This window comes from Rhincodon typus, chromosome 7 (assembly GCF_021869965.1).
Source record: "Rhincodon typus isolate 14 chromosome 7, sRhiTyp1.1, whole genome shotgun sequence".
Taxonomy (NCBI): Eukaryota; Metazoa; Chordata; class Chondrichthyes; order Orectolobiformes; family Rhincodontidae; genus Rhincodon; species Rhincodon typus.
Window position 1 is genome coordinate 5,872,243 of NC_063338.1, and position 25,521 is coordinate 5,897,763.

Sequence of the window (25,521 nt, forward strand, 5' to 3'; positions counted from 1 at the left end):
GGGAATAGTAAGGAGGATAGCCTTAGATTACAGGAGGATATAAATGGGCTGGTCAGGTGGGTTGATCAATTGGAAATGGAATTCAATCCATTACGTTGCTAAATGTGAGGTGATTTACCTGGGCAGGACAAACAAGCCAAGGGAATACATGATGAATGGTAGGACACTGGGAAACGCCAAGGTCCAGAGGGACCTTGGTGTGTAGATTCATCAGTCCCTTAAGGAATCAAGATGGGTGGATAAAATGGTTATGAAGTCATATGGTATATTTGCCTATATTAGGAGAGGTGCAGTGTTTATCAACACGGAGATTATTCTGGAACTGTATGAAATGTTGGTTCGGGCATAGCTGGAGTATTGTGTGCAGTTCTGGAATCCACATTATTGGAGGAATGTGATAGCACTGCAGAGGGTGCAGAGGAGATTTACCAGAATGTTGCATGGACTGGAGAGTTTCACTTATGGAGAGAGATTGGTCAGACTGGTGTTTCTCCTTAGAGCAGAGGGAATGGAAATGGTACATGATTGAGATGTATAAAATTATGAGGGGCATAGATAGTTAGACAGGAAGAAATTTTTCCCTTTGATGAAAGGAATTAATGACCGTGGGGCATCAATTTAAGGGAAGGGGAAGAAGATTCAGAAGAGATATGAGGATAAAGTTTATCACCCAGAGGGTGATGTGAATCTGGAACTCACTGCCTGTAATCATGGTAGAGGCAGAAACCTTCAGAACCCTTAGGCGGCAGTGAAGACAGTGTAGATGATAGCAAAAAGTTTCAAAGGGCTATTGATAGACTAAGTGAATGGGCAAAATTGTGGCAGATGGAGTTCAATGTAAACAAATGTGAGGTTATCCTTTTTGAACTGAGAAAGGATAGATCAGGGTACTTTCTACATGGAATGAAGTTAATTATAGTGAATGTCCAAAGAGTACAGGTGCTCAGGTGCATAGATCTTTAAAATGCCATGAACAGGTGCAGAAAAAAATCAAGAAAGTCAATTGAATTTTGGCCTTTATATCCAGAGTACTGGAGGACAAGGATGCAGCAATTATACAAAACCCTGGTTACACCCCACTTGGAGTACTAAGAGCAGATCTGGGCAGCACACCTTGGGGTTGGATATATTGGCCTTCAAGGCTGTACAATATAGGGTTACAACTATGATACATGATTGACTTTAGGGGACTTATGAGGCAAAATTGTACACGTAGGCCCTGTTTTGTCTAGAATCTAGATGATTAAAGGGTGAACTAGTCTAAATTTTCAACATATTAATGGGGAAATACAGTAGGTAAAGATAATCTATTTCCATTTGTTGGTAATTCTATAATTAGGGCCGGACCATTCAGGAGAGATGTTAGGAAACACTTCAATACACAATGGGTGATAGATGTTTGGAACTCCCTCCCCCAAATGTCGGTGGATGAAGGATCAGTTATTAATTTTAAATCTAAGGTGGATAAATATTTGTTAAACCAACTTATTAAAGAAATGGGCCAAAGGCAGTTATATGGAGTTAGGCCACAGATCAGCTATGATCTCATTGAATTGTGGAACATGCTCGAGGGGCTGAATGGCCTACTCCTGTTCCTATGTTCCTGTAATGTTTAAGAAGTATTCAGGTATGCATGTGTGGTGTCAAAGAATACAAGTCTATGGACCAAGAGCTGGAAAGTAGGATTAGAATAGTTATGTGGTTGTTTTCGACTGATGTGGGCTCAATGGTCTGAAGGGTCTTATTCTCTCCTATAGATTTCTATAGCTCTACCCCTTCTTATTCGGGGAGAAAAGCTCCAACTATTTAATCTAGCAAAAATTCATACTTGTTCAATGAGTGTTAAATCACAATGAATTTGTTTTGTATGCAGAAAGTTGTTTTGGATCAGTTTTCTTGGGATGCACTTGGGCAGCCAGTGATGCACCTTTCTGCGATCAAGCACGCAACTGGAGAGGCGGTTTACTGTGATGATATACCAAGCCAGGAGGGGGAGCTGTTTTTGGCATTAGTCACCAGCACTCGAGCTCATGCAAAGATTGTGTAAGTTCTTCAACAGCAAAGTGAAATTTTGCTCCTGGGGAGAAACTGAAAACTGTGCTTTAATGTAAGAACAGGAACAATTGTAGGAATGAGGAAAAGCTGCAAAGCCCAATATGTTTTCCCCTTTTTTACAGATCGTCTATGGTGACCCTCACATCATTTCTCTCAATCCCTCTTCTAGTCATAGAGACATTGGGTGGGAGATTTTGGAGGTGGCCAGAGTCTTCCTACTGGATCTGAAATCAATGTTTGTGGTGTGACAGTAGTGAGATGCGGAGCTGCATTTTTCAGGTGCCAGTAAGTTCAGTCAGTGCTGCCATGGCTTCAGTCCAGTTAAAGATGGTAACACACTTCCAAGAGCTGACTAGATTTTATAAATGTGGGTTAGCTTGTTCAATCAATCAGTCTGTGATTGATTGCAAAGCTTCAGTCACACTGTTGGGTAACGTATGCTGGATTCCTTAGGGCTGTCCCTGTCCCATTTAACACTTTTTATAAGCTCTCCCGCAGTTAAATCCGGTCCCATTTACCTCACACAATATTCCCTTTTGATTTCTCTCATGATCAAACACTGATCATACTCTATTCCATTGTTCCATTTAACATGCACTCTAATTTTCTTAGAATTAGATCTTAGAATCCCTGCAGTGTGGAAACAGGCCCTTTGGTCCAACAGGACCACAATGACCCTCGGAGCATGCCATCCAGACCCATCCCCATATAACCCACCTAATCTACACATCCCTGAACACTATGGGCCATCCACCTAGCCTGCACATCTTTGGACTGTGGGAAGAAACCGGAGCACCCGGAGAAAACCCATGCAGACACGGGGAGAATGTGCAAACTCCACACAGACAGTTGCCCGAGGATGGGATCGAGCCCGGGCCAATGGCGCTGTGAGGCAGCAGTGCTAATCACTGAGCCACCATGCCGCAGCTTCTCTCCTAGGTGCACCCTGTCCCAATTTACATACGTTATAACTTCTTGATCTTCCAATTACACCCTGCCAAGCTATAAAAGTACTGCTACAATGCTGGCATTTACGTGATAATGTATTGAAGATTTGAACATCCACAAAAAGCAGGAGAAATCTAATCCATCCAATTACTACTCCATTGCTGTATTCCTGATCAGCAGCAAAGCGATGGAAGGCGCTATTGACTGTAATAAAGCAACATTTGCTCAGCAATAACTTGCTCAATGATGCTCAGTTTGAGTTGCACAAGGACTACTCAGTTTCTGAGCTTGTTACTGCCTTGGAAGCACTTTTGCACACAAAGGGTGTTAGAGGTTTCACGCTCTCCTCCACAAATGGCAGTGGATGCTGAATCAGTTGTTAATTTTAAATTTGAGGTCGATGAATATTTGTTAAATAAAGGTGTTATTCGATTTGGGCAAAAGGCAGGTGTATGGAATTAGGCCACAGATCAGCCTTGATTTCATTGAATTGTGAAACAGGCTCGAGGGACTGACTTTGCTAATGAGTCAAGTGAACCTTCTCTGACCTGCTTCTGATGAAGTTACATTCTTTTTCAAATAAAAAGTACCTGATGCAGCCTCATTATGGCCTTGTACAAATACAATAAAATCTCCCAACTTTTACATTCATTCTCCTTGTAATAAATGCCAACATTTCATTTGTCTCCCTAATCACTTGCTGTATCTGTCTACTATTAATATAGGAGGATTGGGTGGAAAATTGGATTGAGATTAAGGATTGGCCATGTTCTTGTTGAATGGGGTAGACAAAAGGGGATCATTGTCTTAATTTTTTTATTTAACTTGTTTTCTAATCAACCTCTTCAGATGTTATTACACACCTCTGGAGCAGGTGGGACTCAAACCCAGGCCTCCCAGTCCAGGAGTAGGGACACTGCCACTGTACCACAAGAGAGCCACATAAATCTTTGGTCAGCTTATTTGGAAATACTATTACACACCTCTGGAGCAGGTGGCACTTGAACTTGGCCAGATTTTGATTTTTATTGACACATGTACCGAAATACATTGAAAAGCTTTGTTTACGAGCAGTACAGACAGATCACAGCCAGCAAAGGATGTACAGATCAAAAAGACTAAGAGGCATACTGGTTATGTTGCAGGTTACATTTTCTGAGGGCTAGAGTCCATTCAACAATCTGATAACGGCTGGAAAGAAGCTGTTCTTGAACCTGCTTGTGCGTGTGTTCAGACTTCTGTAACTTCTGCCTGATGGAAGAGGTTATAGGAGGTCAATCCCAGGGTGCGATGGGTCTTCGATGATGTTGGCCACCTTTCCATGGCAGCGGGCCATATAAATAGAGTCCATGGATGGAAGGTTGGCTTTCGTGATCGTCTGGGCTGTGAACACCACCTTCTGTAGTTTCTTACGGTCCTGGGCAGAGCAGTTGCCGTACCAGGCTATTATGCACCCCGACAGTATGCTTTCAATGGTGCATCTGTAGAAGTTGGTAAAGGACCTTATGGACATGCCAAATTTCCTGAAGAAGAAGAGGCTTGTTGTGCCTTCTTGACTTTCGCATTTATGTGGGAAGTTCAGGACAGGTTGTCGGTTATCGTCACTTCGAGGAACTTGATGCTCTTCACTCTCTTGACCTCAGTTCTGTGGATGTAGATGGGCGCGTGTTCTCCTCCTTTCTTTCTAAAGTTGATGATCAGTCCTTTAGTTTTGCCAACATTGAGAGACAGATTGTCTTCATTGCACCATGTCACCAAGTCCTCTATCTCCCTTCTGTATTTTGATTTGTTGTTGTTAGATATCTGTCCCACCACAGTGGTGTCATTAGTGAACTTGTAGATGGCGTTCGTTCGGAATTTGGCAACACAGTCATAGGTGTACAGTAGGGGGCTGAGGATGCATCCTGGGGGGGCTCCACTGTTGAGTGTTATTGTGGAGGAGGTGCAGTTACCTATCCTCACTGGTTGTGGCCTATGGGTCAGAAAGTTGAGGATCCAATTGCAGAGGGCAGAGTCGAGACCAAGGTCATGCAGTTTTGAGATCAGTTTGGAGGGGTTAATGGTGTTGAAGGCAGAGCTGTAGTCAACGAGCAGTCTGACTTAGGTGTCTTTGTTGTCCAGATGTTCCAGGGATGAGTGCAGGGCTAGGGATATGGCATCTTCTGTGGACCTGTTATGTCGGTAGGCAAACCGTAGGGGATTGAGGCAGGTTGGGAGACTGGAGTTGATGTGGGCCATGACCAGCCTCTCGAAGCACTTCATGATTATTGAAGTCAGAGCTATTGGGCAATAGGTAGGGATGCTATCACTGCGCCACAAGAACTCAGATTCTGTTCTTATTTCTTATGTGTTTTATATTCTTAAGCACAGTTATCCACAGTAATCCGTAATCCAAGTAAACATGGAAGTAATCCATGTTTACTTCACATTGTGATTCAGGTCAATTGATGCATCAGAGGCACTGCACCTTCCTGGAGTTTTTGATATCATCACAACTCAGGATATCCCAGGGAAGAAAATTGGCATGGAAGAGATTCTCTGTGGAAGTGAGGTAAATGCTGCACTTTTTGTCAATCCCACTATTAGTCTTGATTAAGTTTATTATTCTCCAAAAGCTACACTTTTATTAACCAATGAGAATATGACTGTTGTATTTTTTGATTCACACTTTATCAAGTAAACTATGCATTCCTCTTCCAATATTTGAAAGATGTCCTGTTTAACTTGACAAGTCCATTACTGTATGAAGGAAAGAACTTCCATTGTGAACCCTCAATGATCTTCACCAAAGTTACACCAATTTATCCTCAGTCATCCTCTCTCCTACAGTTTCACACTCCCTTCAATCACTCCTTCCTTCCCTTCCTTATGATCGTTGAATCTCTCATAAAATCTTCCCCACTTCCCAATCTTCACCTTCCCTATCTGCCCTTCTGTCTCAATTGCTACCTGTCTTTCTGATCTCCTTGTCACTCCTCCCTCCCTGATCACTCCCTCCCAATCACTGCCACATCCTCCTGATCACTTCATCCTGATGACCCCACTCTCACTGAATACTCACACTTTCCCTAACAATCTTCCCCTTTTATTGAAAGTAGCTGAATGTATTGTTGTCTGTAAATACTTGAAAATTTGCACCAATCAGAATGTCTTTGAATTTCTGGGAAGTACCTACTTAAAGCTAGCACTTCACACTGGTGTAAGTTTGCATATTCCTCTCATTTGGTTTGAGACTCTGACTGGCATAAGTGACAATCAGTCTTTTCTGGCCTTCAATCTGTGACAGCAGTGCTCATAGGCGAAGAAGGTACAGCAACTTCCAGCATGAAAGGGGTATAGAAATCTGTAGCCAATGACCAGTGATGAAATAATCTTCTGTTTAAGGATTCAGAAGGAATCTTCGTAGGCTGGAATGTAATTCTCTGTGATGTTCCATGAAGTATCAAGTCTTGTACACCCTTTCCCACTAGTTCCTACAACATTCTCTAGCTTCCCCGGGAAGTTGTCAGGCAAAGGGGCCAACTGCGCAGAGCCTTGCACAAACGCCTATAGTAACGAGTTGATCGAAGGAACCCATGCATTTCCCTCTATGTCTTGGACTGGGACCTATCCTGTACCACTTGATTTTCTCATTCCGAGGTGTACTGCCTTCCTCAGTAACAAGTGGCCAAGGTACTGTACTTTTGTCTGGAAAATTTCGTACTCTTGGTTTGACTTTTTAAGTTTAACTTTGACATGCAAGCTAAGACAGTGCTCAGTGTTTTGAGGTTCATCTCATGTGACAAGCAAAAGCCAAGCGTATTGTCTAGACATACTGGACTGAAAATTCTGGTCATCAACTGCTTCTGCATCATACGTATGAAGGTGGCAGGAGCATTACAAATCACAACTAAATTTTTGTGATTTATAAAGCCGTCTAGTCCAATTTCCTCTGCGAATGTAGCAGCTTTGGCCTCCCTTTTGAGAACTGAGAGTTTCAAATCCTCCAGCATCCATACCATCTTGCTAGGTACCTTTCAACCTTGTCCATCACAGCTTGATGCCTGTCCTGTGGAATCAGAAACATAATGAGAGATTTAAATGCACAAATGACCTAAAGATCACGAAGCAGGAATTCTTTATTCCCCTGGCTCAGGTCTTTGCAAATATTAAGCGAAGGTACTGTTAAAACAAGGAAAAGAGAGTATTTACTTTGGATTGCGCTTATAGATCACTTCTTAGTTGAGGAATGTTTTGTCCCTGTCTCTGTTCCCATGAGGCCTCCCCAACAAAGACCCCTTCCTCCAGAAAGGGTCCGCAGATACTATCTAGTTCCCCTGTTTGGTACCCTCCCTTAATATCACCATCTGCTGCTGGAGGCCCTATTGCTTAAATAAACAGCCCCAGCCTATTCAATCTCTCCTCAGCCAAAATTCTCCACTTTTGGCAACACCCTTCCACATCTCTGTTTTTTCCCAGGTACAAACAGATTATTCTTGCAATGCAGTGATCAGAAGTGTGTGCAATACCCGACCTACAGTCTTAGCAGAATATGTAGAATTTTTGAATAACACCCTGCTCTCACATTCAGTGCCAAGATTAGTAAGAAAAAAGTATCGTCTGCCTTCTTACCCAGCTTCTGCCAAATCTGCTATCTTTAGGGATCTGTGGACATGCACTCCAAGGCTCCTGTCTGCCTCTAACATTCTCAAAGTTCTGCCATTTATTGTGCATTTGCTTGCTTTACTTTTCTCCCCAAATGCATTACCTCACACTTCTAGGTTGAATACCACTTTTCACTTTTCTTCCCAAATGACCTATCTATTGTTAACTTCCTGCAGCTTTCTTCCTCACCATCAAGCACATGGCCAATTTTTGTAAAACTCATGAACTTTGTAACCATTGGGCCTGGCAGCATCTGTGAAGAAAAATCAGAGTTAACGTTTCAGGTCCAGCGACCCTTCCTCAGAACTGGAACGATAGCTCTGATTTTTCTTCACAGGTGCTGCCAGACTTTCTGAGCTTTTTCAGCAATTTCTGTTTTTGTTCCTGATTTTCAGCATCTGTAGTACTTTTGGTTTTTAACTTTGTAATCACACCTTCTTCTCTAGGGATTTAGCACTGAGATGCAAGAACCTAAGAAATAGGTGCAAGAGTAGACAATGTGACCCATACGTTCAGCTCTGCCATTCAATATGATTGTGGCTGATCGTGTTCTTCAACTCCACTTTTCTGCTCGCTGCCCGTATCGCTTGATTCTCTGAGTAATCAAAGATCTGTCTATCCCAGCCTTAACTGTATTAAATGGTAGAGCAGCACATGGAGCAACCCTCTGGAGCAGGGAATTCAAAGATTTACAACCCTTTGAGTGAAGTAATTTAAGGTGGGTGAGGGTTAGGGTTGTAAATGCGTGGTTTGGGGAGCCAGGTGGAAGATGGCTAAAGAAATAGGGTGGTAGGTAGGTGAGGGGATTCGGTTGAAGATGTGTGAGAGGTACAATTGCAGGAAGGGAATTGCAGGAAGTGGGGCAGGTGTATGGGTGATAGGATAGGGTTGCAGATAAGTGGGTGAGGGGTAAGATGGATAATTGATAGGTAGATAAGAGGACATTTGGGCAGGTGTGTAAGGAGGTAGGGTGACAGGTGAGTGAGGAGGTAGGATGGCAGGTGGATGAAGGTATAATAGCACAGGAATGTGGGTGAGGGGCCCATGACAGGTAGGTAAGCCAGAAGGGTAGCAGATGTGTGGGTAAGGAGATTGGATGACAGGTGGCTGTAAGGACTAGGTCGGTTCAGAGGGCTATCAGATCAGGTTGCAGAGGGAGCCTGGGGCAAAGGTAGTGATGATTGGTTGGGGATGTGGGAGCACAGAAGTAGTTGGCTGGTTGGGGGTCAATTGGCATGGGGATGTGGTTGGGTTACATTGGCACAGGGTCAGATGGTGGGGATATGGGGAGGTAGTGTAGTTGCGTCAAGTTGGGTCATTGGGGTAGTGATGTTGGGTCTGATGGTATGTATGGATTACTGGGGTTGAGTTTGGGGGTTAGTTAGGTAGGGGCAGTCAGATCAAGTTAGTGTAGTCGGGTCAGGCCGAAGGTCTTTGAGGGGAGGGCGTTCAGGTCAGTCTGGGGTCTGGAATGGTGGCGGGGTAGGGGGCAAGGTAGCAGGGGGTGGGGAGCAATGCTTGGGGAGATATGTTCGGCAATGGTTGGGTGCGGCCTAAGGGAATTGAAGGAGAGTAAGGAGATCAGGAGGAGTTGGGAGATTCAGTTGTGCAGTTACTCAGAAGTTAGAACTGCTTATAGTCTGTAATATTTCCTGGGTAATTAGCCAGGTAAGTGAGACAGAACCGCATGAAGATTCCAACTTGAATTCAGAATTGGAAACTTTTGACCTAGGGCAATTACACATTGGAAGTTTAAACTTGCCAGACAATTTTCTCATTGGAGTACATCCCTTTTGGGGTACATCCAGTCACTGTTCATTTCAAAGACTGGAAGAGCCGGTCCCAGTCAGTGAGTTCCAGTACTTGTAAAGTTCCTGCTCCAGCCTTTAATTACTGGACATCACACACAGATCATGAGAACACTTCTTGCCTTTAGACTCAGTCCTGGCCTTCAACATACTTTATTCTGTGCAGGTAACCTGTGTGGGCCATATGATCTGTGGAATCGTCGCAGACAGCCAGCTACATGCCAAAATGGCAGCTGCAGCTGTGAAGATAACGTATGAAGATCTGGAACCCCTTGTCCTCACTTTGGAGGTTTGTGCTAGACAAGAAAAAAAAATAGATATATAAACCACCCAGCCCCCTTGAACACATTCCATCTCGTTACTCACTCCTAGGTATCCATTACTCTGTGACCCTTTTGATGTATTCAAGCCTGTAACTCATTCTTGGGTATTGTTTACAATAAGTAAACTGTATAAATCTCTCAATTTGACTTCGATCTGTAACTCATTTATTGGTACCTGTCATTCTATCTTCAAAAAAAGACTGGACTCTCACAGTTAGATTTCAACCTACAATTCACTCCTGAATTTCTGTTATTCTTTATATGAACCACCCAAACCCTTAATTATAAGCTAGCCTGCTATTCTTTACCTGACAGAGAGAATGTGAACTGTATTGGGAAATGTGTAAATGAAAAATGTGTGAAAAGTGGGCATGTGTCTGAGAGGCGTGTACAAGTGAAGGTTAGTGGAGTGGAGGTGTCAAGAGTTTGGCATTAGGAGAGCCTGTTTTGGGGAGAGTACATTGAGAGGTTTTGGAAGGAATGGGGCTGGGGAGCACACTGGGTGGTTTGGCGGGAGTGAGGTGAGGGAACACAGTGGGAGGTTTCAAGGAGTGGAGACAGGGAACACTGGAAGTAAGGAGGGTGAATGCAGTGGAAGGTTTGAAGGAGTTTATACTTTTTTCTATGGGCATGTGGGCATTGCTGGCAAGGCTGGCAGCATCTGTTGTCCATCCGTAAATGTTCTTGAACTGAGTTGCTTGCTAGACTTTTTCAGAAGGCAGTCAAGAAACAGTGTATTGCTATGGGTTGTGGAGTTGCATGTAGCCCATAATGAGTAAAGATGGTAGATTTTCTTCCCTGCAGAACTTTAGAGACGAACCAGATACCCTTTTACAACATCTGTTGATAGTGTAATGGTCACCATTCTTGGGACTACCTTTATATTCTAGATTTATTAACTGTATTTATATTCCATCAGCTACCGTGGTGGAATTTGAACTTATGACTCTAGAATATCAGCCTGGTCCTCAGAATTACTAGGCCAGCGACACTACATAGTACAAGATGTGAAGAAATACAATGGAAGGTTGGGAGGAAGATCTTCTTTAATTCATTCAGTGAATGTGGGCTTCACTGGCTGGACCAGCATTTATTGCCCATCTTTAGTAGTCTAAAGGTGGTGGTGAGCTGCCTTCTTCAACAGTTGCAGTCCATTTGATGTAGGTGATCTGTAATGCAACTTGGGAGGGAGTTGCAGGATTTTGACCCAGTGACACTGAGGCAAGGGCTTTATATTTCTGGGGAGTGTGCGAGACAGGATATAGGCCAAGTGCAGGCGAGTGGGACTAGCTTAGTTTGGCAACATGGTTTGCAAGGACTAGTTGGACCAAAGGGTGCGTTTCCCTGCTGTATGACTCTATGAGACAACACGGTGGATTTTTGGATGGAGTGGAGCAAGGGAACAAGAGTGAGAGGTTTTGACAGGAGCAGGCAAGAGAACATGGTGGTATGTTTGGAGGGATTGAGATGAAGGAACACCCTGGAGAGTTTGTGGCATGATGAGGGAACGCAGTGGATGTGTCAAAAGAGTCAAACCAGGGAATTGAGCTAAAATGATAAGTGGTTTCTCCTTTGGAAGAATCAAAGGTATGAGGAGGGGTGGGGGTGCAGGGGGTCAATGTTATTTCTATTTGATGAAGAACAGTGATTCATGGACTGTTTTGATGCCATCTCTGTGGTATTCAGATTGTATTTAATTGTAATTGAGGTTAATAAAATACCGATGATTTTGACACCTGTATAGGATGCAATTCAGCATAAGTCCTTTTATGACCACTTCAAACTGGAGAATGGAGATGTTGATGCAGCATTTGAAAAAGCTGACCAACAACTAGAAGGTACAGTAAAAGATCAGAGTTTGGTAGATTGTTTCTTCATGGATTATTAACTAAAATCGTGGCCAGCATTTTAACTTTTGCACAGTTTTGCAGTGATAAAATAAAGAATGTTTTCATTTGCATTTATGCAGAGGTTCACTGGCTGTGTTTTCAATTGAGTGGTCATATTTCCTTTTGGGAGTTCAAGGCTGTGGCAGGAACAGCAATATATTCCAAAATATTCTAGTCCATAGAAATCTTGTATCTGTGCTCTAATCTCAATTGGCTTCAGTCATGAAGATAATTAGACCCATTGAGTCATAGAGTTTTTATAGCATGGAAAGAAACCATTTGGCCCATCATGCCCTGCGAATCGTCAAGCATCTACCTACTCTAGTTCCATTTCCCAGCATGTGGCCTGCAGCCTTGTATGCTTAAAATGATCATCTAAATGTTTCTTATATTTTATGATGGTTCCCACCTCGACTACTCTTTCAGGCAGTATGTTCCAGATTCAGGCCTCCCGCAATCTGTGTGAAAAACCTATCCTAAAATTCATCTAAATCTCCTGCACTTAAATCTGTGTTCTTGGTTATTAATCCCTCTACTAAGAAAAAGTTTCTTCCTAGCTACCCAATCTGTACCCCTCATAATTTTGTACACCTCAGTTGCGTACTCCTCAGCCATCTCTGCTCCAAGAAAAGCAACCCCAGCCTATCTAGTCTCTCTTCATAGCTGAATTGCTTCAGCCCAGGCAATGTCCAGGTGAATCTCTTCTGCACTGTCAAGTATAATCACATCCTTTCTTTTGAACTGCACATAGTACTCCTGCTGTGGCCTACCTAATGACTTACACAGCTCCATCACAATCTCCCTGTCCTTGCATTAAATATCTTGTCGAATAAAGTCAAATATCCTGTATGCCTTCTTAAAAAGCTTATCTACCTGTCCTGTTAGCTTTAAGGATCTGTGGACATGTACTTCCTTGCATTTTTAGTAGTTACAAAATGCAGAACCTTACATTTTTCAGGGTCAATTTCCATTTGGCACTGTTCAGTCGATTTAACCAGTTCATCTATATCATCCTATAGTCTAAGGCTTTCCTCCATGCTATTTACCACTGCCAATTTTTGTGTCATCTGTGAACATACTGATCAAACCTCCCACATTCATGTTTAGATCACTTGTGTATGCTACAAACAATAAGTGACCCAGCACTGAACCCTGCATATCGCTACAAGACACAGGCTTTCAGTCACAACAATCTTCAAGCTCACCCTCTGTCTCTTGTCACTAAGCCAATTTGGATCCAATTAGCCGAATCACCCTGCACGCTATGGGGCTGTTAGCTTCCTGATCAGCCTCCCATGTCAGATCTTGTCAAAGGTCTTGCCAAATTCCATGATTATATCGACTGCATTACCCTTATCCGCACATCTAGTCATCTTCTTGAAAAGACTCAATCAAAACTCTCAGACGTGATTTTGCCCTGTCAAATTTGCAGAAGCAGAGTAATTGCACAGTAATTGGAGAATGATCTAATTCTGTCATTCCCCATAGTTAGTTCTAAAGGGTATGGGGAAAGCATAAACAGGCTATTGAGTTGAATGATCAGTCATGATTATAATGAATGGGGAGCAGGCTTGAAGGGCTGAATGGCCTACTCCTGCTCCTATTTTCTATGTTTCTGTGGTAATAAGAAATTGGACAATGGCCTGTGACTGTGTTTCCCCGCATTTATTTGGACAGTGGACTGTATGTGATTTTCTAAGTCACTGTGTAAACATCTTTAAAATTCAGTTCCAGCATTTTTATTTATAGGAGAAATCCACATTGGAGGACAAGAGCATTTCTACATGGAAACTCATAGTGTCCTCGTCATTCCCAAAAGTGAGGATGGAGAAATTGAAATCGTTTGCTCAACGCAGTATCCAACGTTTGCCCAGGTAAGTCAGTACAATTCAATCTATCTAGGCAGCCAAACTCATGGCTGCATAAGACATTCACTGCTGCTTGACACACTCACTGCTGCTTGCTCCTCATGGCTGCATGACAGTTTGTTTCTAACAATTTATTAAGTGACAGACCCACTTCTGCTAGTTGTGGTACTGCTGCCGGAGGGAATGTGACTGTTCCTCTCCTAGCCTCCTTCCTCTTTGCTTTCCTGCTTTGAAGTTGATGATTCATTGAAATGTGCTTCCAAGAATCATATCATCTTAAACATTGGATATTGGAGTGAGGTGATACTGAGACTGTAGAGAGAGGCACGTCTGTAATTTTACAGATGAATAACCATCTATTTACACTGTATATGCATAAATAATTTTAGAGAATACATTTGTAGAACTCTGCAAGCTCGGTTGTAGGACCATGTGTGTACCTACAGCAGCCTACATGTCAATAGTATGCTATTCATTGTTTTAATATAAATATATAAAACGCATACATAAAGGATTTATCCATTATCCTACACCACTCCTTCATCTTTACATCTAACCCTTTAAGTGAAGTTGTACAGGATGTCCTCACTTAAATTTAGTGTTATATTTCTAAACATTGTGACTTGACATTAAAAGACTAGAAGTGAAGCAATGATTCTCTTAGCCATCAATGTTAAAAGTGAAGATGATTGGGTTTCACAGGGCCTTTCTCAGGAGAAAAAAGTTAAAAATATACTCTAGCTCTCTAAGTTGAAATACTTCACTTTAAATGGCTAAGTTCCATATTGGTAAATCAAATAACTGTTTAAAACAAAATCAAACAAAATTAACAAAAGCCTTCAATTTATGGTATCTCCTGTTGTGGAACCTCTGAGAGTGGATCTCAGAAGAGGACTGTTGCCCAAGATCCCTTTGGTCGCTGGCGCTGAATTGCTTGCAGGCTCTTTTGCTTGTTCCTGGCCACATTGCAGTGTCATTTTGAGTGCCAATAGTCATTCTTCTTGCTGGCTGCTGCTGCCTCCAGGGTCTGTTTGGCCACTGAACACTGGGACTGTTCTTCTTAGTTGGCTTCATAGTTTTGGCCTTCCTGACTGACGTGGTGTCGGTGATAGCTGGCCTCACTAGATTTTCCTGCTCTGAGCCTGTCTGTGTCTCTGGGAGCATGACATTGAGATAGAGGATCAGCCATGACCCTATTGAATGGCCTATTTCTGCTCCTAGGTTCTACATTTCTTGGTCTATGTACATTATCAGGGAGGATTTCTTCAGCTATTCTGGTTGTCCAAGTGGAGTGTCATTTGAGTTCAAAAGAGCAATACAGCTTCTGTGGTGTGATGTTGGAGTGTAGCTCACATCACACTTTATTTATCTGTTCCCCTTGATCCTCCTTGCCCTCTATCAATCGTATAAAAAAGACACCATTTTCCAGTTCTGAAGAAGAACTTGAAACATTATTTCTGTTTCTCTTTGTGCAGGCGCTACCAAACCTACTGAATTTCCCCAGAGTTTTCTGTTTTTATTTCAGAACCTACATCCTGTTCTTCCAATCAGAGATCCTGTCTCACTGATACATTGATCCCATTCATTATTATCAGCACCACCCCAATTCCTTTTATTCTTTTGCTAACCCTCCTCAATGTCAAATATTCTTTTCCAGTTCCTAATCTTGGTCAACCTGCAGGCACATCTCTGAAATGGAAAATAAATCACATCTGTGACTTGAAAGCAAAAATTAAGATTACTCCCAAAACAGCTCCAATGGATCTAGCTTTATCTTTACTGACTTTCTGTGGGCCTTTCTCTCATATGCTCCTCTAGGCACTGCTGACTGATCACCTTGTCTTCTCTTACCACATCTTTAGGTGTCTGTCTTAGACAATAGATGCAAGTAAGGATGACAGGATGAGGTCAAGGTCAGGACAGATCACCACCTTCCCATACCATGGCCAATTGCTGCTCAGATTTCCATGTGTACATTGAGATCAGCCATTTGGATCAGGTTGTGAAGTGTTACCTCTACAACCAAGGTAGTTCTATCTTAGCAAGAAGGGAAGGAATATTGACAATAGGGAATGGAAGAAGGAGCAGCAGTTTGATTGAGCTGCACAAGCAAAACTTGCCCGAAATGGATCAGGATCCAGTTTGGTTACAGTTAGGTCAATGCTTGACTGCTGTTTGTAAAATGTTTGCTTAGTTTTTGTACACAAATCATTGTGATCACCAAATTTTGGAATTCCATTTTAGGTTTAACCCTGCTGTAGCTTGATTTCCCTCTCCCTTTGTTCCTCACTCTCCTGAGGCTACTGACTCTGGTTTGGAATCTGGTTTCAGGGTTCCCTTGGGTTAACCTCATATAAAGAACTATGTTTTCATCCTACGGCCTGAGTGGAGGAACAGTGCTGATTTCCTTGATATTAAGCTAAAATTTTCCAGGATCTGGATTAAGGGCCACAATAGGCCCAGCAAAATGAGGTTTCTACATTTCAGTTTTTAGATTTTTTTGTATCAGAAAAAACAGGATTGATGTGTGGCCTCACAAAGAAACCTTAGGCTTGCATTGGAACTACCCTGTTTGAGATTCCCCTTGTGCCCGTGACTGTATCCATAGATGGTTGCCTTCAAAGGCTAAATAGCCAGATTACGTAGGTTATCAATGTGCTGCTTTGGTAAGAACATCAGTACAAGCATTTTGAAATTAGCCATGTTTGTTGTGTAGGGACTTTAGTACCTTGGAGCAACCTTGCAATGATGTCACGGAGCTACTCTTCACTGTGCATAAATAGCAAACTGTGGGCGGAGTCAGCAAGATAAATGAAAGCACAAAGAGAAAATGGACTTTCAAAATTGTAATAGTTACATTAAAGTCTGTTGTCTCTGAATATTATGCATAGTAATATTTAGACTTTAATGTGTAATTAACTGTGTTGTAAGGAATCCTGAGCCTGAAGACAATTCTGAACATTGTCTTTTCCTTGGCTGTTCTGTCTTGTACCCAAACTCTTAGATGTAGGCAGAAAACTCCACAATAAAAGCATGTTTGCTTGCTTTTGCACCCAACTGCTTGCTAGGGTTCCTAACTCTTCAGGATTCTTCTGAAGATAATGGGAATTGGAGACTGCTGCAAGAAACTCTGGAATAAGATAATGTAAATAAAAACCGAAAGAAGTATGGATGCTGTAAATCAGGAACAAAAACAAAATTACTGGAAAAGCTCAGCAGGTCTGGCAGAACTGAGGAAGGGTCACCGGACCTGAAACATTAACTCTGCTTTTTCCTTCACAGATGCTGCCAGACCTGCTGAGCTTTTCCAGCAACTTTGTTTTTTTTGAAAAGTAATGTGTCTATTTTGAATGTTCTTTGAAAATTTTCATTCGTTACTTGTAAATATATTAGAGATGGGGCTGAAAAGGCTTTTGTCTAGATGGAGTGGAGTTGGCAACCCTCTTGTCTATGAGGCTGCTTTCCCACTCAAATTGAGCATTAATGGATTGGATCCCTGGAGAAATACGATTTGTGGAACAGTTGATAAATTTTGCTTTTCTGATTAGACAGTAGTTGCAGATACACTGGGGATTCCATCCAATCGAGTCACGGTCCGCGTCAAAAGGATTGGTGGTGCCTTTGGTGGAAAGATAGTAAAAGCCTCCAGAATAGCAGCAATTGCAGCCGTGGCAGCTCACAAGTAAGTGTGTGGAGTTGTTTTTAAAATAGAGTAATAAAAACAAAATACTGCAAATGCTGGAATTTTGAAATTAAAGCTTGAGAAAATCAGCAGGCCTGGCAGCATCTGTGGAAAGGGAAATAGAGTTCATGTCTTGACTTTTTTTCTGCAAACTAAACACAGTTTTCCAGTCCCTTTCAGTTCTGAGGGAGAGTCATATCATAACTTGAAATTTTAACACTGGTTCTCTCTCCACAGATGCTGCCAGAACTATTGAGTTTCTTCAATACTTTTTTTTTTAAGTGTAGGACGTTGGTTTTGCAGGAGGTCTCGCTGATGCACACAGTCAGAACTTCACCTTTCATCTCAGGGACATGGGCTCAAGTCCGTGGAAGACCACTTTCTACCTTCCTCTAATATAGATAACTACTCTTTACCCATGGTATGTCCAATTAATAATCCATGCAGCCATTTGACCCCTGACTCTATATGTTCTACATTTTGTCCTGAGCCTGCCATGTGGCTGCCTTACACCAGATCATGGAGGTTCTCCACCTTCAATGTACACTTAACCCTTGAGAATGGTCTTCAGAACTGCCCTGCATCTCTAATGGGGATGGTCATGTAGAGGTTACATAGTGGGTTTAATGACTGAGTTTGAACCATCCTTTCTTCAACGGAACAAACCATAAGACTTAATGGACTAGTGTCCATAGGATAAAGTTGCTGGTACTCCTAGTAATCAGCTCTAACAGTGTATATTAACTGTAGAACTTTAGTCAGAGTGGTAACAAAGAGAGAGAAATCAGGTAAAAATAAGTAGAGTAGATATTAAAGGCCTGTGTAACATTTGCTCTGAGAGTCACAGGTGAGTGACTGATGTAAGATGGCTCTCTCTATGTTGCAGGACAGGCCGTTCAGTACGTTGCATTTTAGAGAGAGGAGAGGACATGCTAATCAGCGGAGGTCGCCATCCTGTCCTTGGCAGATACAAGGTTAGACATAAGCTAACAAACTGCCTAAATTGTAAATACCAAGTGTTATGTTGCATATGCACGGAGACAATCTATATCACGCTGTCATTGAGAGTGTCACGAAAGCTCAGAAAAAGAGATGTAAATTCACCTAAAGCAACAGTGCAAATGGCAATTGAATACCAATAGAAAAGAAAGTTAGGCATTTGCTCTTGCTCATTTCGTGGTGCCGAGCTCTGTGGACACAGCTTTGTGCTGAGTAGGAAATTGTAAACAAGGGAGGGGACAAATAGTACCCAGTAAGCAGGTACTGAGCGAGTACAAAATCAGTTTGGATGTACAGTAGATTCCCACTGGTTGTGTGATGTGATGTTCTTTGGGAATACATAAATGGTGAAATCACGAATTGCATACATGATTTATATTAGAAGTCACTGGAATAAGTTTCAGTCAAGCAAACTTTTAATATCTACAGCACACACACAAAGCTAAAATGCACTGAAATTAATGATTATATTAGAAATGATATTTTCTAAATATAAACATTCTTCAGTGGAAAAATATTGCAATAAATTAAGAAAATTGAAAATGTGTGACCCTGAACTTTACCATACCCTGAAGTTGGTAAATCACATTATTACAGTCCATAAAATGGGAGTAGACGAATCTATACCTTGCAGACATAGAAATACAGCATGGTGCATCATCAGTACATCGATACATAAACTCTTTCTTTTATAGGGTGATTTAAGTTTATTTTATTTTATGTTGTCTTTATTGTTCTGGACATTTTCTCATATGATTTTGCCTCCCAGCATCATGGAGAAGCGAACAACGAAACTGCAATTGGCAAAACAGTGCTCAGAATAAACAAATTCACAAATGACTGGAGCTTACTGTACACCTCCTTGATGACTATACGACTTGTCTGGAAAATGATTTTTTTCAACAAGATTTCTGATGGAATTCCTGCAAAAAGAGAGAAAAATAAAATACAAAACTGATACAGCCTCATGACTCAGGCTAACACTTTCAGTTAAATATTGAGGGAATGATGCACTGTCTGAAATAGTGTCTTTAAGTTGAGATGTTAAACCCTTCTATTCTCAGGTTAATCTGAAAGTCCCAAAACACTATTTTAAAGAAGAGCAGAGGGGTTTTCCCTTGTTTTCTGGTCAATATTTATTCCATAACTGATGCTGCTAATGTTTATCTGATCATTATCATATCGTTGCTTGTGAAGCTTACTGTGCCCAAATTGGCTGTCACATTTCCTAAGTCCTAGAATTATCTTCCTTGTCTTCAGCTGTCCCTCAGTTTGAGGATGATGCATACTTGGTCGTCTGTTTCCATCATGGATCTTCACGTGACTGAACAGACCATTTCACAATGGGTTGATCTCTGAGCTGACGGGGCAGGATGTCTTTCAGACACATCAATGTAATAATCAAGAATTTATATCATAGAATAGAATCACTGAATCCCTATAGCGTGGAAAGAGGCCATTTGGTCCCTCGAGTCCAGCACCGACCCGCGAAAAACATGCCACCTAGACCCACTCCTCCATCCTATCCCCATAGCCCGACATTTACCAAGGCTAATCCACCTAGCCTGCATATCCCTTGATGCTGTGGGGGAGTTTAGCATGACTTTTCCACCTAACGTGCACATTTTTGGACTGTGGGAGGAAAACGGAGCACCTGGCAGAAACCCATGTAGACACGGGGAAAAAGTACAAACCTCAACCTCGGGTGACTGTCTGTGTGGAGTTTGCACTGTATCTGTGTATGTTTCTTCTGTGTGCTCTGGTTTCCTCCCACAGTCTAAAAATGTGCAGGCAAGTTGAATTAGCCATGGGAAATTCAAGGTTATAGGGATAAGGTAGGGGGTACGGGTATGGGTGGAGAGCTTTTTGGAGGTTCAGTGCAGACTCAGTGGGCTGAATAGCCTGCTCCCACACTCTACAGATTCTAAGTTTCCACACAGACAGTCATCCAAAGCTGGAATGGAACCTGGGTCCCTGGCACTGTAAGGCAGCAGTGCTAACAACTGAGCAACTGTGCCACCCAATGTGTATCCAAATATCAAACTAATTTTGTACTCGCCAAGTATCAGTTCAGTGGGCGCTATTAAACAGCTGATTGTCCCATTCCCCTGCTCTATAGCTTCTCACTCAGTGGAAACCGGAGCCCACATAAGTCCACACCGTAAAATGGACAAGAGCAATGTGGCTAACTTCTTCTCCATTGGCTATTAATTTGATATCAATTTGACATTTGCTCTGCCTCATTATTAGGATTTAACTTAAAATGCAATCCAGCATGATGGACAATTTTTTGTCATTTAGAACAATTGTTAGCAAGCTCTCTGCAGTCATGAATGTCACTGCTGCCTCACTTCATTCAGAGCTTCAGATGTCTTTGAAGAATATTCTTTGTCCTCCTTGGAACTTTGGCCATTTGAGAGTTAGCAAATGGGACCAAGTGGAAGAAATAGTCTTGACATCCAGATACAGTGTCCAGTTGATTGAAGTTGATTTTGTAGTTTTGCCTGAAATCTTGTGGAGCTGGCTTCAAGACGGACATTAGCTTTTGTTCACTGATCCTCCTGTTTAATCTGGATCTTGTGGTGAAGTCACCACTGATGAATTTTTCCAGCACTCTTGTGTCAGTGATATTCAGTCCAGGTCTCACTGCAGTAAAAGAGTGAAATGAAAGTCTCCATAGTATCCAAGAACCATGGGCTACTCTCTCATCAAAGAGAATTAATTGGTGGCAAGTTTAACCTGAGGGGTCACCAGACTTTAGATGAGGGGCGAGATTGGGAAGGTAGGTCCTTCATGGTGACCTCAGCCAACATGCGATTTGAACCTGTGCTGTTGGCATCACTCTGCATCACAAACAGTGGTCTAGCTTGAGTGTGTGATAGGGCAGCACGGTGGCACAGTGGTTAGCACTGCTGCCTCACAGCGCCAAAGACCAAGATTTGATTCTGACCTCCTAACCAAATGACCTCTATCTGCAATGTTGAGACTCTGTACACTAGGACTTTTGTTAATTTGCAGAGGTTTTTGTTGTGAAGCACTTGCTGCTGTATAGTTTGTTGAAGGCAGAATTGACACAGTTGATCGAGTGTTGGATCAACATAACAGTGGTTACCTTTTGAGAGATGTGGTTGCCAAAGTCTGGGAAATGCTCAATGTATTCCAGCATGTCTCCTTCAACATATATGGGAAGTGGTCTGGATTGATATGAATTTTGTTTTAGCAACATTCAAGGACAGGCTGAGTCTCTCTCATGCAGAATTGAAGAAATCGAGAGTGGCTTGAGAACACTGTAGTCACCAAAATGCTGCTTCATCAGCAGCACCACTGCCAAGTCACTGCCGAGTGCTAAAGCTGCCGGCTTCTGTCTGGCAGCTCCAGCTGGTAAAGACATTGTAACCCAAGGTTATCCTGCTGAGTCGTCTTAAGTGCCTGATGAGCAGAGGATCTGGTGAACAATCCTTCCAAAAGCAAGTGTGGATGTCCTGGCACTTTTTCAGGCTGCACGCAAGACACCTGCGAAACTCACAAGATCCTGCCCATGGATTGGGCGAAGTCAATTCTGGGTGAAATAACCTGTTATCCTGATATAATCCATATAACCTTATATCAGTTGTTACTGGATTCACAATTGAGTTGTTCAGACTGATCTTTCTAGCATTGACAGATTGCATTGTCCTCCACAAGAAGAGAGAAGATATCCTGTGAGTGAAAGGTTTTGGTCAGTCCAAGAATGACAGCAATTCAAAAGTAGTTAATTATCTGTGAACCATTGGTCCTGAGATTGTGAAATGTGCTGCATAAATTGTGATATTTGAAATGCAGATCGGTTACATGACTGATGGCAGAATAATTGCTGCAGAAGTGACCTGTTACGCCAATGGAGGCAACAAAGTGGATTTTTCTTTAATGGTGAGTTCCAAAGTGTTCAATATCGGGGGATGAGCAATTGACAAGCCCAGGTTTGATGGGCTGAATGGGGAAGTTTAGGCTGTTATGGACAGGGGAGAGAGATATAGTCTAAACTCCTACATTTCCTCCCCTTCCATCTGTAAATAGAGTGCATTGATTTCAAAAGGCTTTGTTGTGATTACCAAATTACCTTTTCGTATAAACATGACTTGCAGCAAGTTCCCTTAAATTTAAACCTAGCGTATTCAAAGTTAGAGATGATGGAATAGAGTGACGCTTATAAACAAGGAACCAGCCTATTTCAAGCAAGTCAAAGAGTCTTACTAACCAGGTTTTGAATAAATTTTCAGGCTGTCCTAGCTGTTAACCAGATGCCTATGCTTCCTATGTTGGTGGAAACAGATGGTTCAAGAACTTAGGAAAGTATAATTAAAACTCTTCAAAATGCAGGGGAGTTTTGGTCATACAACATTATTTATTGACAAATAATTTATCATGTGAGTATCTATTCCTCTGGTCAAAATCCATTGTACACTTGAGGAGATAGATGGATAGTTTTTAGCACATTTGTAGGCATAATGAGTTTCAATAGATCTCTTTAGTTATCTGCCTAAAATTGAAGACTAACTGCCTATGCTCTCTTTGCTTTGCTGTTCTATGGTACACCTACGCACTGTGTAAAATTTCACCAGGTTGATCTGTTTAGCATTGTCCTTGTAAGTTTTATTGTTGGAATTTTCCTGAACTGTATCCAGTTTGTAGATCATGTGATCTACAGTAGCCAGTTTAAAAGCCCAGCCAAGTCAATGTTTAAATACTAAGGAATGTATAGTTCTTAAACAAATTATAATATCCTTAATTTCTCATGGACATGGCACATGGCAAAGGATATTGACTTTTTCAGAGAACACAGGGGAGATGGGTTGGATGGTCTCCTGTATACTGTTAAGTTCTGTAAGGGTCAATTTTAAACTTGCACCCCTGATGAATGGTTGAAATGGTTATGCATCATTACCTGTTCCCAATGCATTCCTGCCCATTAACATATTAAGTGCCATGTTTTCACAGTGTCAGAGTACCTACTGCAAGCAGGCAGGAACCTACTCGATATTTCCATTTATCAATTTTTACAGTATCCTGAGCAGGCCTCTGTTAACGACATGGTGAATTAACAGTGACATCAGCAGTCAATATTGTCAAGACTCTGAGAAAAGAAGATAAAATGTGGCTCGCTGAATGAGGATATGTATACAAAGTTATGAGAGCGTAGATGGAGTGGATAGGGAGAAATGTTTCCCCTTAGGTACAGGGATCAGTAACCAGGGGATACAGTTTTAAAATAAGGAGCAGGAGGTTTAGAGGGCATTTGAGGAATTTTTCATCTGGATGATGATGGGTATCTAAACTCATTGCCTGAAAGAGTGGGAGAGGCAGGAACCCTCAAGAGGTTTAAGGACTATCTAAATGAGCATTTGAAATGCCACAGTATCCAAAACTATGGGCCAAGTGCTGGAAAATGGGATTAGAATAGATGCTTGATGACCTATCGAACAAGTATTTGAATATAATTATATTGATGTAGGAGCAAAAGTTGTGAATACAACCCTCATATCAACACAAAATCAAGCTGAAACTCCAGTGCAGAACTGAGGTAATACTACAATGTCAGAAGTGCTGGCTTGTAGAAAAGACATTAAACTGAGGCCTTATCTATACAATTGGGTGGATGTTGAAGATCCCAAGGCATTTTTCATTGGAGGGCAAGAGGCATTGTCCCTACTGTCCTGTACCAGCATTCCTCCCACAAGCAACATGAGTAACAGATTACCTGGTCATTCATTTCATTTACTGTTGTATTTGCCCAAAGGGGAGCATCTGCTCTTCAAGACCACTCATTGAGCTCTGAGGCATTGAAGAGTCACGAGGATGTGATACGGTACTATTTAAATGTATTATTTGAGAATACTGCCTACTGATATCTAACTTATTTGCTGTTAGGAGCATCTGACAATAATTAATGGAAAAAAGGACAATATTGAATAAATATAGAGAGCAGGATCATGACAGTTGTGTTGGTTTTTTGGTGACAGGTTATTCAGGAAATAGTCTCAAACCTGGACAGTGGCTACTACATTCCACATGTCTGCCTGACTGGCTTTGTTTGCAAGACTAATTTACCATCCAACACTGCATTTCGTGGATTTGGACAGCCACAGGCAATTGCTATTACTGAAAGCTGGATAACAGACGTGGCTACTAAATGTGGACTTTCAGCTGAAAAGGTAATTTATTGAAAGGAAGTTTGTCTCCCCGTATGTACCATCCCAGTGTCCCTTACACCCACCATGTACTGCTATATTCTCTCTTCAACTACTGGTGGAATTCACCACAAAATGGACAAAAGCAGGTTGTTCAATTCATCTTTCAATCAAAGTCATTTTTGCTTTTGGTTGAGTGAATGATGAAGTGCGCTTGTCTAAATGACTACCCAGTCTGGTTAAAGGGATTCACTAGCCTCTGTGACTCCAAGGACCCATCCATATTTGCATTCATCAGAAGAGCTGCGAAGTGAAAAACAGGATTTCTGTAGTAGCTTGCAAGCTTGAGGGACAGAGTTAGGCTGTCAGTATGTCAATAAATCTACACTGGTCATGTTTTATAATTTAACTTGGATTGTATACCCATACCAAGATCTGATTGGCAAAGCACACAATGGTTTCTCTTACAGCTTTGAGCTTTTGGTCTTCAGGCTTCTCCCACTGTTTTGTATCTTGTCCTGTTTGTTTTGACTCTAAATAGTCTCTCTACCTCTCAAAGACAAAGTCAGGGCATATTTTTATCATAGCTGTTATCAATTCACCTTTTCTTTACCCTAAGCATTTTTCCAGCCCTTTGTGTGAGGATACTTTCCCTGACCAATTAGTTGTCTTTCATTCAGGCATCTTACCACTACATAAGGTCCAAATCTTCCAAGGAAGAGCAATCACTGTTAGATTACTATTTTTACACAGCTTCTACATCTTTGAAGCTAGACTGTGCTCCAGATTTCTGTTGGATCTTCTTCAGATATGAGCAGTGTACCTGAAAATCAAACTGCTTTCTGGTCAGGCTGGATCATTTTGGCAATACAGGCTGTGCCCCCTTTTTACAGCACAGGCTGATGTATCCTACTGAGTTTTCACAAACACACTGAGAAGCTTTGAGAAATGTAAACAGTTTTTCTGTGTCATCATGTCATAGAGATATACACTATGGAAAACAGACCCTTCGGTCCAACTTATCCATGCCAAACAGATATCCTAATTTAATCTAGTCCCATTTGCCAGCATTTCACCCTTATCCCTCCAAAGCTTTCCTATTCATTTACCCATCTACATGCCTTTTAAATGTTCTAAT

At 41.8% G+C, this 25,521-nt stretch overlaps 1 protein-coding gene across 1 annotated transcript in view; it reads left to right on the forward strand.

The window, feature by feature from the left end:
- LOC109935677 (aldehyde oxidase 1) overlaps positions 1-25,521 on the forward strand; it is a 113,194-nt gene that overhangs the window by 56,207 nt on the left and 31,466 nt on the right. The window contains exons 15-23 of the mRNA XM_048598682.1: positions 1,874-2,043; positions 5,443-5,554; positions 9,622-9,744; positions 11,523-11,616; positions 13,417-13,541; positions 17,084-17,217; positions 18,104-18,191; positions 22,039-22,125; positions 24,216-24,407. Of these exons, the coding sequence (XP_048454639.1) occupies positions 1,874-2,043; positions 5,443-5,554; positions 9,622-9,744; positions 11,523-11,616; positions 13,417-13,541; positions 17,084-17,217; positions 18,104-18,191; positions 22,039-22,125; positions 24,216-24,407 (1,125 nt within the window). The remainder of the gene's footprint in view (positions 1-1,873; positions 2,044-5,442; positions 5,555-9,621; positions 9,745-11,522; positions 11,617-13,416; positions 13,542-17,083; positions 17,218-18,103; positions 18,192-22,038; positions 22,126-24,215; positions 24,408-25,521) is intronic.